This window comes from Diplotaxodon limnothrissa, linkage group LG3 (assembly GCF_057381915.1).
Source record: "Diplotaxodon limnothrissa isolate DT_005_m linkage group LG3, D_limnothrissa_male_GT1.1, whole genome shotgun sequence".
Lineage (NCBI taxonomy): Eukaryota > Metazoa > Chordata > Actinopteri > Cichliformes > Cichlidae > Diplotaxodon > Diplotaxodon limnothrissa.
In genome coordinates this window covers 13,009,325-13,022,602 of record NC_140598.1, presented here as the reverse complement: position 1 = coordinate 13,022,602, position 13,278 = coordinate 13,009,325, and the positions used below count along the sequence as shown (strand labels likewise).

Here is a 13,278-nt window from a genome sequence, read left to right as displayed (position 1 = left end):
CCCAGTTTATTCTCAGCTTAGTCTCAGCAACGCGACTCTAACTTCTGCACACCATGAGAACCAGTTACAGGACTGGTGCCACATAAATACAGACAAACAAAGTGTCTACAGACCGAGGAACAGGTCTACAGAGTTCCTCCCGTCTCTGTGGCAACAGAGTCGTCACTGTTGGCCCAACAGACCTTAACTCTTAACGCTAATGAGGAAAAAAAAAAAAGTCAAAAAAGCAAAAACACCCTCAATTACTTCTTGACAACAGTAGAAATGTGAGGGTGGGACAAGGATCAGGAGAGGCAGGAGGAACTGGGAAAGGAGGTGAGGGTGCAGACTGGGAGGCTGTAATAGGAGGGGTCGGTGAAGGGGAACAGAAGGAGAAAGAAGAGGAGGACCCCCAGCAAATAGGAGGAGAGGACAGTGAGTCGGTAAGGGTGCTCCAGAGCTGTGCTGATGGCAGGGAAACCCATGTAGTTACAGAAGGAGTGGCAAAGTACCGGACCAATCAGGTGGCCTGTAACAGACAGAAAAAACAGCCATTTACTCCCACTGGTTGACAGCGTTACAGCTTCCGTCAGCTTCCCATTCAGCTGTGACAGGCGAAAAACAAATGCTTTGATTTAAAAATAATCCTTTAAATCCTGTAACTGAAAATATTAAAACTGTGTTTTAAAGACAGAAGAGAACATTTGGACAAGAGGAAAGAATTTTAGATAATCAGCTAACATGCAGCTTGGACACCAAACTGCTGAGTGATGAAGAGTATAGTTTATATACAGAAGAGAGCGCTCTCATCCAACTGCCGGCCTGTAACCTACCTCAGTACCACAGTACGATGAACAGGCACACTCAATACATGAGCTACTGGTAGACGGAGCAGTTGCTCCACACTGCAAGGCCACACTGGCCACCCTGTGCACCGTGTGACACTTTAAACACTCATCCAAGGCCAATGACACCAACGTCCAGCGCATAACTGCTACAGCAAATTAAATTACTTCATCACACTTATTAACTTAATGTCTCTAAATCCCGCACATATAACATTGCTGGAGACAAGGATAAACTATGACGTAGGCTTGTGGAACAAGCTGCAGGCTGCAGTGTCCCAAACAGTTAACTACATATACCATAGGCCTTTATATACGACTGTTTAATATGGAAAACATTTTATTTTTAGGTTTTACTCAATTACAGTGGTATGCAAAAGTTAATTATAAGTTAATAAGTTAATAATTTTCATGTTTCTCCTTCATAAATCGCTGGTTGTTTGGATCAGCAGTTTCATTTAAACAATATTTGAGAAGTGAAATGAAGTTTACAGGATTTACAGAAAGTTTGCAATAGTTACTTCAACTAAGTTAGGCAGGTGCATAAATGTGGGCACCCGCGTTGTTGTTTTATTGATTTGAATGCCTTCAGCACTAATTATTGAAACATAAAATTTGTTTGGTAAGCTCATTGACCCTTGACCTACATACACAGATGAATCCAGCCATGAGGAAGCGTATTTAGGGTGACCAGTTGCAAGTTTTTCTCCTCTTTGCATCTTCTCTCGAGAGCAGCAACATGGGAGCCTCAGCTCTCAAATGACCTGAAAACAAACCATGTTCAACATCATGGTTTAGGGGAAGGATACAAAAAGCTATCACCTCCCCTGGGAGGAACATAGTGAGGAAATGGAAGACCACAGGCACAGTTCTAGTTAAGGCCGGAAGTGACAGGTCAAGGAAAACCTTAGATAAGCAGGCGATGGATGGTGAGAACAGTCAGAGTCAACCCACACACCAAATGGAGTCACTGTGCATCGTTCAACTATTCAGCGCACTTTGCACAGGAGATGCTGTATGGGAGAGTAAAGCAGAAGAAGCCTTTTCTGCACACACTCCACAAACAGAGGTTTGAGGTTTGCTAAAGCACATTTGGACAAGTCAGCTTCATTTTGGAATAAAGTGCTGTGGACTGATGAGACTAAAATTGAGTTATCTGGGCATAACAAAGCATGGCAGAAACAGTACACAGCATTTAAAGAGAAACACCTGCTGCCCACAGTAAACTGTGATGGTGCTTCCATCATGCTGTGGGGCTGTGCCCAGTGCAGGGACTGGGAATCTTGTTAAAGTTGAGGGTCGCATGGATTCCACTCAGTATCAGCAGATTCTTCAGAACAATGTTCAAGAATCAGTGACAAAGTTGAAGTTGCACCGGTGCTGGATCTTTCAACAAGACAACGACCCGAAACACTGCTCAGAACCCACTAAGGCGTTCATGCAGAGGAACAAGTCCGACGCTCTGGAACGGCCATCTCAGCCCAGACCTGAATGTTATTGAAAATCTGTGGTGTGAGTTAAAGAGAGCTGTCCGTGCTCGGAAACCATCAAACCTGACTGAGCTGGAGACGTTTTGTAAAGACGAAAGGTCCAAAATACCTTCAACCAGAATCCAGGCTCTCATTGGAAGCTATAAGAAGTGGAGGCGGTATTTCTGCAAAGGTGGATCTCCTAAATATTGATGTATTTTTTCTGTTGGGGTGCCCAGATTTATGCACCTGCCTGATTTAGTTTAAGTAACTATTGCACACTTCCTGTAAATCCTAGAAACTTCGTCTCACTTCTCAAATATCACTGTGTTCGTCTGCTATATGATATATTTAAATGAAACTGCTGATCCAAACAACCAATCATTTATGAAGGAAAAGGGTGCCCAAACTTTTGCATGTCACCATATATGGCAAATCAAACTTGTCCATATTCAGTAAACCTTCAATTATTTTGTAACTGTAAAAAACATTCAGTGCACTTCAACGTTGAAAGCTATGCACAAATGATCTTAAATCCTCTTTCACATACAGCAGATATATTTTTCCCAGTAATGCACATCTGTTGGCTCATACGATGGCTGATCTGTGCATTTTATTTTAAAATGACGTACTGGTAAGTTTCTTTCATTTAGTTTATCTCAGGTTAATTGCTGCTTCAGGACTGATGACAGACAACATTTCTGTAAACGCTCTTAAGCCCAGGCTTGGACTGCCCGGCTCAGAAAACCCAAACTTAATCATACCACCCAGCGCCGGGCCGACGGGACGCTCCAAGAACAAGAATAGTGAAGGAAAGCCTCTTACCTGTTCTGATGAAGATGAAGGCTGTGTAGGCTCCAAACACTGCCGTGTAGGAAAACTGAAACACTGGTGCAAAACAGAAGAACAAAAGTGCATCTTCCTGCTATCCTGTGATGAAGTCACAATAAACGCAGTGAAAAAGATGTTCTCACCTGCAGAGACGAAAATACCCAACAGAGTGCCCTGTCTGAACCTCAGCAACTCAATCACATGGTGGAAGTGAGCTGGAAGAGAGGACAGAGCAGGCACTCAGACATGCTGCAACTTCAACACAGACATTATTGGAACACACTCTGTATTACTTATTATACACACTGCTACTTCCAATCAACACAAAAGTTAGGGGGGAAAAAACTTTCCAAAAAGCACTCAAAGTCGTGGCTTCTTTGTTTGACTTGTGCTCTTTTGCAGCGATATTGTCTGAGTGGCGACACCATCGTTCAGAAGAAAACTGCAGGGCTTCCTGCGCTGTAATGGTGGGTATAAAGGCTAGTGTCCTGTAAACAGGGTAGCGACAGAGCTCAGATTTTGCCTGTAAGTCTGGAGAGGATGAACCAGGCAGTGATCAGACTACAGCAGATGGAGGACAGAGGTGCTTTTGTCCCTGGTGGACAGTTCATGTGCTGGCTGAATTCTCATGTCTGAAGAACAACGAGCAGGGAGTCCAGGTGTTGTCCTCAGTGTTCGGTATATGATGCTTTGCTAACACAGGCCTAACAAGGTGAACTCCTGTGGAGTATGAAATGATTTAAACTCAGTGATAATGGTCTCTAGGTGAGGGACTGCATGTTTCTTTCCCAACACTGCGCCATCTAAACACCAACCTTTGTTTATATACAAACAGATTTCGCCTCCTCTTTCAGAAAGCTCCGTATAACGATCCACAAGCAGCCGGGGATGTAGTCACCTATCTAGCTTTTACTGAAGCACAAAGTTGCAAATCTGGCAGTTCATCCGTGTTGTTGGCAGTATATTTGCCAGGTGAATCGAAGCGTGCATCCCCGCCGAGTTTACGGACACTTTGTTTCGCTTCCCTCGTTAGTGTCTCTTGAGCCCGTTCAGAGCTGCTGCTCCTCCAGCTAAGAGCTAAACACTCTGGGTGGCACTGACTCGGCCTGCAGTAACAGCGAGGAATCCTGGAGTCATTTTTGAGAAGGACACATCTTTCAATATTAAACAAATATGCAGAACTGCTTTCTTCCATTGGTGCAATATTTTGTAAATTAGAAGCTCGTGTATTTATTTCTTCTTAGCTGGTTTTATTGTAATTCATAATTACAGTAAAACCAGTAAAAAAACAATTTAACACAATTAACGCATCTGGAGTGCAGAATGACTCAAAATCCCTGAAATGTTTCTGTAAACACATTTCGGGCAGTTTGTCCAAGCAGTTACCTTCGAACATGCAGGCGGCAGTTGATCTGGTAGTGACGGGCAGCTGAACCAGTCAACTCAATATGGAAGATGATAAACGCATATCGGCCCTCTCGATGGGACTTTTGAGTATTTATTTCAGCACATTGTGAAGTTTTTAAAACGGCTGAATAAAAACAGAAAAATAAATAAACAACTTGTGGCTAAGCTGGAAAAAACTTGCACTCACCCACTCCGAAAAAGAGGGGGCAGGTTATGATAGCAGTAGAAGGACCAGCACAGGGCACCAACATGGGCAACATGCATGCTCTGAACACCAGCTCCTCAGTTAGCGGCGCCACCACTTGATTCCTCAGCCACCGCATATCGTTGGCACACAACATCCAGAACCACGGGTCTAGGGGAAGAAGCGAGAGCAACAGGTGTAAACCAAATTTAGAAACAGATCTAAAATCATGAATCAAGAATAAAACACAGCACAGCTTGTTGGCTCACCAAAGGCCACCCGGATCCCATCGGTGAAGCTCCACGGACAATCCATGGCCAACTGCATGAGTGGGCCCAGAAACAGGACCTGCAGCACATGGCCAGACAAATAAAAGTACTTCCAAATATTTGAGATGTTGCTGCCATTACCAGAGCTGCATATAAAATGTATGTTTTCTCCTCTGTCCACATAATGTCATTCAGCAGTGTAATTGTGAGCACTGACTGAATGACAGTAAAGGAAGCTGAATCTGAAAGTCAAACAAATCCGAGCATCTGTGTCTTTCTTGCATCTCGAGTTTCTCACCTGACTCAAACCATTGTTTTAGCATTCCTACTGCACACGTCACCACTGTCTCGCTGTCCTCATACTTCACTGGAACTCGTGATTTCCTCATGTGGGGCCACAGTTCCTTCTCATCATAAGCTTTCTATACATCCACAAAGACAGTACGACTCCTGACCTTCTTTATACTTCAACAACACTCTGAAAACAAACATCTGTCGTGTTATCTCTCAACACGAAGCCCTCGCCCTGATCATTGATCATCACCTCTCTTCATAACCAAACATCAATATTTTTTCCCATAGCTTCATGATATGGTTCATCAACTTTATCCCTCCATAGTTACAACAGCTCTGCACATCGCCCTTGTTCTTGAAAACCACCACTTCTCTATCTCTAGGTATCCTCCCACTTTCCAAGACTAAATACTTGTGTTAAAAGGTTCACTGAAATCTCTTCTAAACATCCACACACCTCCACAGACATGTCATCTAGACCAGCTGCCAGCGTTGCCCTCGCTGTCCTCCATCCATCCTCTTCACTCTCCTTTTTCTTTCCTCCAGCTCCTCAAGAGGTTCCACCTCTTCAGTACATTCGTTCAAGACTCTCTATGACTCTGTCTAGCCACATGGTAGAAGTCCTTTTCTCCTTCCTCAGTGTCAAGCCTCACATGTGAGTCACTATAAGCCTTTTTGTTTTTGCCACCAGCCTGTTTGTTGAACTCATAGACTCTGGGTATTTCCGCCTCCTTTCTTCATCTCCCTGGCTACTTTTCTGCTGTGGTTGTAGGTGAATGTAAGTACGAATGAAAGCAACACTAAAATATTTAACTACAGATTCACAGTTCTCAGTATATTTGTATAAATATCACATTTGTGAATATTTTTAGGTTGAAAATAAGTGTGTGAACATTAATAAAGTAACAATTTAAATTATTATTTGAAATTGTTTCTATACATTCTCATATTTTATTCTGAGTGACATTACAAGGACATAAAGGACACAAAAGCGTGCATGTTTCCCACAACTGATGTTTTCATCATTCAAACTAAAGAAAAATAAATGTTTTCTTTCCCAAAATATTCCAATCAAGCAGTTTAACGATGAACATGTACTAACCCAGTAGTAATGTTAGGTAAGCACACTGGCTGTTTCTTACCATGGTGAGGAGCAGAGGAAGTATAATGGCAGGAATGAGGCCTTCAAACCGGATTCCCATGAGAACCAGCAAAGACGGGCCATTCTGACACACAAATGAAAACAGAAACTGTGATACAACGCAGCACAAAATGTCCATCCTGAGGTACTGGAACACAGCACAGTTATCCAAGATCTCAACTCACCACGACGCCTGCAGATTCTCTCCATGCCCACACAAACAGGGGCGACAGCCCTGACACAATCAGGACGCTGGTGAAGCGTCTCTTTATGACAGCAGGATGGTCCCTGAGGACAGGGGACACGCACAGAACGTTATCCCAAGCACACAAGCAGGAGATACGAACAGCTTCTGTGTGCTGATAAGATGGAGGAGCTTTGGTTTAATAATGCACACATAGAGAAGCACATTAAAATCCTCCAACCAATAACAAATCTGCAAATGTAAAGTGATGCGTCGCAGACACACTCTGGTATCAATGTGAATGATAAAAGCCGCGCTGCATGGAGTCGTACTGAAGACTGAAACAACCCAAAAGTTTTCAGGTTCATTTCAGCCCCATTCAGTCTTACTGATACATCTATAACTCACAACAGCAGTTGCCTTGCAGGATTTACATTGTAGTAAAACTATTTAAACAGCGGGCTGTGAAACAGTTTTTTCATGCTTTAAAGTTGCCCATTTAAATGGTAACTGGTAAGTGGGCTGGTTCTTATACAGCGTTTTCTCCTCTGAGCACTCAAAAGACCGTCTGCAAGCGCCACAGTTTTCAGTGTCTAATTTAGTGGTCGTTGTGATCCGGGAGGTATGTGAGCTGTGGAAGCATGCATCACACGGTCACTGCAATTTACATCCATTCAGTTGGTGCAAGAATGTTTTAAATATTTGGTCCTAATCAGATTTCAGGTTTCTCCACCACAGCCCCCCCTCCCTCCTTCTCCTTCCCCTCTCACACCTGTGTCATTAATCTGAGTACAAATGAAGCAGGTGTTGACATTGTGGAAAACATCCTGTACCAAAAATGAAGTGTCCAGCTGAACTGAACGCCTACAGAGCAGTGGCCCGCACATCGCACATCATGAAAACCTTGGAACAGCTGATTCTACACCGACTGTGACTTCAGGTCAACAACATACGAGACCCCCGTCCTCTACATGCTTCACCGTGCCCGAGCTCATCTGGAGAAATCTGGCACTCATGTGATCTTTGACAAGCTCACAGAGATTACAGACTACCTGACAGAAAGACCACAGTCAGGTTGGAAAACTGTGTTTCTGGAACATTAATGAGCAGCACGGGGGCAACACAGGGGACTGTCCTGGCTTTGTCCCCTTTCACATCGCGTACAGCAGACTTCAAATACCATTCGGAGTCCTGCCACATCCAGAAACACTCAGATGATACTGCCATTGTGGTTTTAACAATGGACAGAATTCTGAATATAAGGATCCTGTAAAAGTCACAAAAACGACCTCCTGTTGAACACCTGTAAGATGAAGGAAATGATAGTAGAATTTCAAAGATTCAGGCCTCCTCTCCAGCCTGTGAAAGTCTTTGGGCTGGACATAGAAATATCTAGGGTTACACATAGGTAACAAACCACACTACTCCCTAAATACAGAAAAAATATACAAAAAAGGGCAGAGTTGTCGCTTGTTGCTAAGGAAACTAAGATCTCTTAACATCTGCAGTACAGATGTTCCTTCAGTCTGTGGGGGCAGGTGTGCTGTTCTAGTCTGAGCAGGGATGGAAATTGAGAAGCGGTCCCTAGTAGTTCAAGTCTTTGTTAGTCTTCTTGTCAGTTCAGCTCATCGGTTCCACTGGCACTTACACTACAATCAGCTGATTTCAGTTGATTAGTGGTACAGTCTACATATTTTTATGGCACAAAAAGACAAGAGCACGATGTGTGGGACAGAAGCACCTCGTTATGCTGCTAACACAGCGTTGGCATCTTCACAGACGGCTCGCTGCGCCTAAGCTATCCAAGAAGACAGAGGAGTTAAAAAGCTGAGTGAATGCTGATCCGAGCCCAGCAGCCAGACCTTGACCTTCAACTGGTAGCAAAAGCAGTGATGAGCAGTCGGGCTCATGTTTGTAAATCACTCTGGTGATCGTTTTAAAGCAGCAGTGGGGAACTCCAGGCCTCGAGGGCCGCTGTCCTGCAGGTTTTAGGTCTCACCCTGGGTCAACACACCTGAATCAGAGGATTTGTTCATTACCAGGCCTCTGCAGAACTTCAAGGATCAAGGACACGTCTAAAACCTGCAGGACACCGGCCCTCGAGGCCTGGAGTTCCCCACTCGTGCTTTAAAGTCTCCTTTTTTGGTTGATGGTTTTCATCTTTGCTTTCTGGTCATACTTGCATTCTAAAGGAGGACACACACATGATCTTTCTCTAATAGAGATTTGTGGTGGTGCCTGGGTCAGTTTACAGTTAAGTGGTAATTATCAGACAATTCATTTCAGATCATTTTACAGAGAAAGTAACACAGCAAAGAGTGTAAAAGTTACTATTACCTGGAGTACTTAAGTAATGTACTGCATTATCTCTAAGAGCAGTGTTCTGTGTGATAGATCGCTATTTTGAGTAATGACCCAAACACAACAAAGAGGGGAAATACCTCCAGCATGCACAAACCTCTGACCACAGCGTGCAGACTAACGCCTGTAAATGTCTCGAGGGAACCAGTGAGAATCATTAACACAATCAATAAGTGATATCTGTGAATCACTAAACACTTATCAGTTCCCATCACTATGAATGGAGTGGTGATGACGATGAGCTGCCACAGTCTCTGCTACATTAGTACCATCAAAGACAGCAGTGCTAAATGTCTGACGTTACTGTCAGTGCAACATTTTCCTCCCAGAACAGTTGTTAAACCAAACAGGAGGGTGGAGGCCAGCGTTTTGGTGCATTAGCTTTGTGCCATCCACTTGTTATGACTCTGTGGGCAGGTGTAAGCAGCTGCTCTCTACACCTGTGCAAACACAGTAGATAAGAGGGGAAGAAACAGGAGAGTTTCTATTGTCTAAGGAGCTGGGAAACAAAGGCGTCTGGACTTCTTTAATCCCGTGCATCTTATGGTCCGAAAAATACATATTTGATTTTTTTATTTGGCACACTGCAGTTTAATGTTGCAGAGCACCTCTTTTTAACTTCAGTGGATATTATACATGGTTATGCTCAGGATATGTCAGCCCATTTCTACTGGAAATGCCTTTTGGTTAAACTGTCAGCAAGGAATTTGCATTTGCACTGTTAAATGTTTATACAGCTTTAATGCACATAAAAAACAGCTGCTTGTTTAAGTGAAAATAAATGGATGGTGGGGTTTTTGCGTGAGTAAAGTTGTGGAGTTTTACTTTGTCTCGCAGAAATTATATCGTCAGTTATAAGGTTATCGCAAATTTTCAAATATATATTGTGATATATATTTTTGGCCATGCCGCCCTGCTCTAGTAGCAAGGAGACTTATGGCGTAGCACTATACAGCTCATCTATCTTTGTACATTCTCACGACTGCTATGAACCACTCACCATTCAGTCCTGGAATAAACACTTTTCCCTAGGAACAAGCAGAGAGTCACTGACGGGTCTTAGGCCCATTTGACTGGCGCTTTAGTAATCAGCTTCACAACTACTACCAGAAACCACTCACAAGTGGTTAGAGAATCTGCATTTTCTTTCCCTATATGACTGGGGCCAGCTAATATGAACATCGCAGTATAGTCCTGTGGCGTTTGCTATTCACAATGATAGGTGACAGGATACATGCATCTTTACACACAGTGACACTTAAGAGACCATCTAGTCTCTGCCCTGGTCCATTTTGAGTGGCAACATAATCAACACAACTTCAAAGTAAAGCCTGAGCCAGGTGCTTGTGATATAGTGGAGCATGAACATTTTGTAGTACAAGTATCACTTAGCTGCAGAATGAACCAAGGACTCATTTTTCCTCACAGAAAGGAATCCATTATTTTTTGTGCAAACTTCTGCATTGTTAGATTTTTGCCTCGACTGCCATCAAGTCGTTGCCAAACAGGATTCCATAAATTTAGCAGCCCTATTTTGTAGCCATTCAAATTTCAAGATCCCCTGATACAAGCACAGGAACGAAAGAAAAACAATCAGAGTCAAGCAAAACAAAGAAAATATTGCTTTTGCAATTGGCCACTTTGTTATTAAATACTTGCTCTGGCCCAGAATCTGACAACTGTTGCATCCATATATGCCCTTGTCAGATGACAGGAAATTCTTTGTGCGTCTGTGAGTGAAAAACTGAACCAAGTTTTACTTCAAGTTTAAAAAACACCCTGAGAAAAGAAGCTGTCCTAGTCTACAGCGGGGGCGGAGAACTCCAGGCCTCTAGGGCCCATCTCCTGCAGGTTTTAGGTCTCACCCTGGGTCAACACACCTGAATCAAATGATTCATTCATTACCAGGCCTGGAGAACTTCAAGAGAGGTTGAAGAGTCGTTTAGCCACTTAAATCAGCTGTGTTCAAGGACACATGTAAAACCTGGTCTGCAGTGTGCCCAGGTGGAGGTAAAGTAGCAACAGCCCTGGAAGCTCCTTACAGGTTAATCCAGTCAGAAACAAGGAAGCTGTCATTGCTTCATTACTGCACTGGTAGCCACACTGTGACATGAGTACTGAAGATTATCATAGAAGATACATTTCCTCAATAAAACGAACGGAACCGCGTGAAAAAGCTCACTTGCAGATGCCACCAGCCTTTCTTCAGTGACTCTTTAACATGCTCCACAAACATGCAGACTGATCAATTATTTCTAATTAAATATTAATTCAAACTTGATGCAAACTTGAGTATGGGTAAATAATACAGGAATGAAAGCAGTTCACTGACTCTCCTTTCAAATAAGCCCCACTATAAAGCGTATGTAGCTCACCTCGGCAGGTGACTCCTCCACACATATAAGCTGCCAACATAAAAACAAGCCAGCATCAGACAGAACAGCACTGACAACCAACACAGGCCGTCGGGAGGGACCAGCTCTCCACTGCTGTGCTGCATCTTCTCTGTCAAAAAGTTGGCTGGTAAATCATCTTCCTCTGTCATAATGAAGGCGAGCCAGGACTAAACCAAACAGCTGCTAGGAACCAGAGGTGCTGCTGGGTCATTTACCAAGATAAAACATTGGCCCACACGACCTACGAAGCTGTCAGTAAGCTCCTTTCAAATTGCGGGCTAACGGAGCTAACTGGTTTGCTAACGTCTACGGCGCTTTCTGATTACGTCATCGTATCTCCTTTCCGATATTTGCTGGTGCTACCGTTAGCGTCCTCTTCGTCTTCTTCTGGGTCGTGGCCGTGTGGGATCTACGATGCGATTAATCTACGATGCAGGTGAGTTCCAAAAGTTCGCGATGACCAAATGAAGCTTTCTGAAGCTTGTATCGAAACAGGTTACTCGAAGCTTTTCAACACTGTTCTCTGTGATGACATCTGCTGGCCAGAAATATGAAGAGCAGCTTCAATCTACAACTTGATATTAACTTCATTGAGCTTCATATGAGCTTCATTATGACTGCCCACTCTACAGAGGTGAATTGACAGTTTCGGTTTAATATCATGTAACAGTTCTGTGATATCGGGCCCATTTTTTTTGGGGGGGGGGGGGGGGATTTGATTAATAAATACTTTGGATCATTTGAGCATGTGCCACACTGTTCTCCTCTTAGTTCCTCCACAGTGACATCTGCTGGCCCAATTTGGCTATGACTACATCTTCATAATGCTTTCCTGTGAAGCAATTCCAAACAAAGCTACTTATTACACCAGACTGTCAATAACGGTGATCAACACTGAGGATTTTGGAGAAATCCTCACACAATCAAGGCAAGAAACATATTGAGCCTGTTAAAGACAGCAGGCTGTGACTGTAACAATTAGTGTCTCCATTTGTTAACATTTGCGTTGCTCATAATAAATCAATTTATAAAGTCAAACATACAGAGAAAAGACTGCTGTGTTTGCTGTAATACACAGAAACGTTCCTGAACTTTATCACTGGGAGTCTGGACTTTTGGTCATAGTGTACCTGCATAGCTGGGAAGAAAAGGGGGGATAGGAAAAAAACACATCTGTCAGGAAATAGTTTTTCTAGCTTTTGTTTGTATATAAATATAAATATACTTTTTATGGCGGCGCAGTGTGTGAGTAACAGATCATAGTGAGGATGATGTCACTCAATGCTACAAATAACATCTTCTGTTGAAAGCAGGAAAAATTGAGAGCACAGACGGAGTCAGAGCTGACCTGCCTGTTTTATTTTCTCCTTGAAAGCAGACGTGGTTTTTATTAAGATATTTTAAGGATTTTACAGCCCAGTTGTTTTTATATCTATATAATGTATATTTGATTTTGCTTTGGGTTCCAGTGTTTAAGTGAATGGATAGGCTAGTCTTCACAATCACCCCAACACTCTTGGGGATTCTCCAGTTTTCCAGTGTTTGGTTCACTCGGGTACATTTGGACCTCCACTATCCACAGTGACATTTCACGTCCTCCCTGCAGGACATCTCTTCAGACTTTCAGCCATTGCTGTGGTCTCTGGAATTAGGATAATTCCCTTTTCTTCATCCTCCAGCATCATTAGATGGGCAGCGCTTTTAGACATGTGCAATAATTTCACACTGTTCTGATGAGAGTGGGCTAATGTCAGTGTGTAGGCCTGCCAAAGGTGCTCCTACAGGTTATCCGAGGTCATAAACACATTGGAGCATTTGGTATGTGCAATGTTTCAATGTGTATCCACCTCTTGAATTAGCTTCTGCACCCGTCCAAGGCGGGTGTTCAGTGCAGGCCAGGCTGATTTGCTCCTGCACC

The 13,278-nt window shown here is 43.3% G+C and overlaps 1 protein-coding gene across 1 annotated transcript; it reads right to left on the bottom strand.

The window, feature by feature from the left end:
* Positions 1–272: 272 nt before the first annotated feature.
* Positions 273–11,723, bottom strand: rce1a (Ras converting CAAX endopeptidase 1a). Its single transcript, XM_085377639.1, has 8 exons — positions 11,340–11,723; positions 6,605–6,707; positions 6,421–6,504; positions 4,985–5,063; positions 4,719–4,886; positions 3,268–3,339; positions 3,119–3,181; positions 273–508 (listed from the first exon to the last, which is right to left on the bottom strand). Exons 1-8 carry the CDS (start codon positions 11,507–11,509, stop codon positions 285–287), a joined length of 963 nt encoding a protein of 320 aa, XP_085233765.1. The 5' UTR covers positions 11,510–11,723; the 3' UTR covers positions 273–284.
* Positions 11,724–13,278: the final 1,555 nt, after the last annotated feature.

Coding starts and splice junctions, on each gene's coding strand:
- rce1a (XM_085377639.1), bottom strand. CDS start 11,509: ATGACAGAGGAAGATGATTTACCAGCCAACTTTTTGACAGAGAAGATG. Junction 5,064..6,420: donor TTCCTCTGCTCCTCACCATG/GTAAGAAACAGC, acceptor CATGTGCTGCAG/GTCCTGTTTCTGGGCCCACT. Junction 3,182..3,267: donor GGGTATTTTCGTCTCTGCAG/GTGAGAACATCT, acceptor GTTTTGCACCAG/TGTTTCAGTTTTCCTACACG.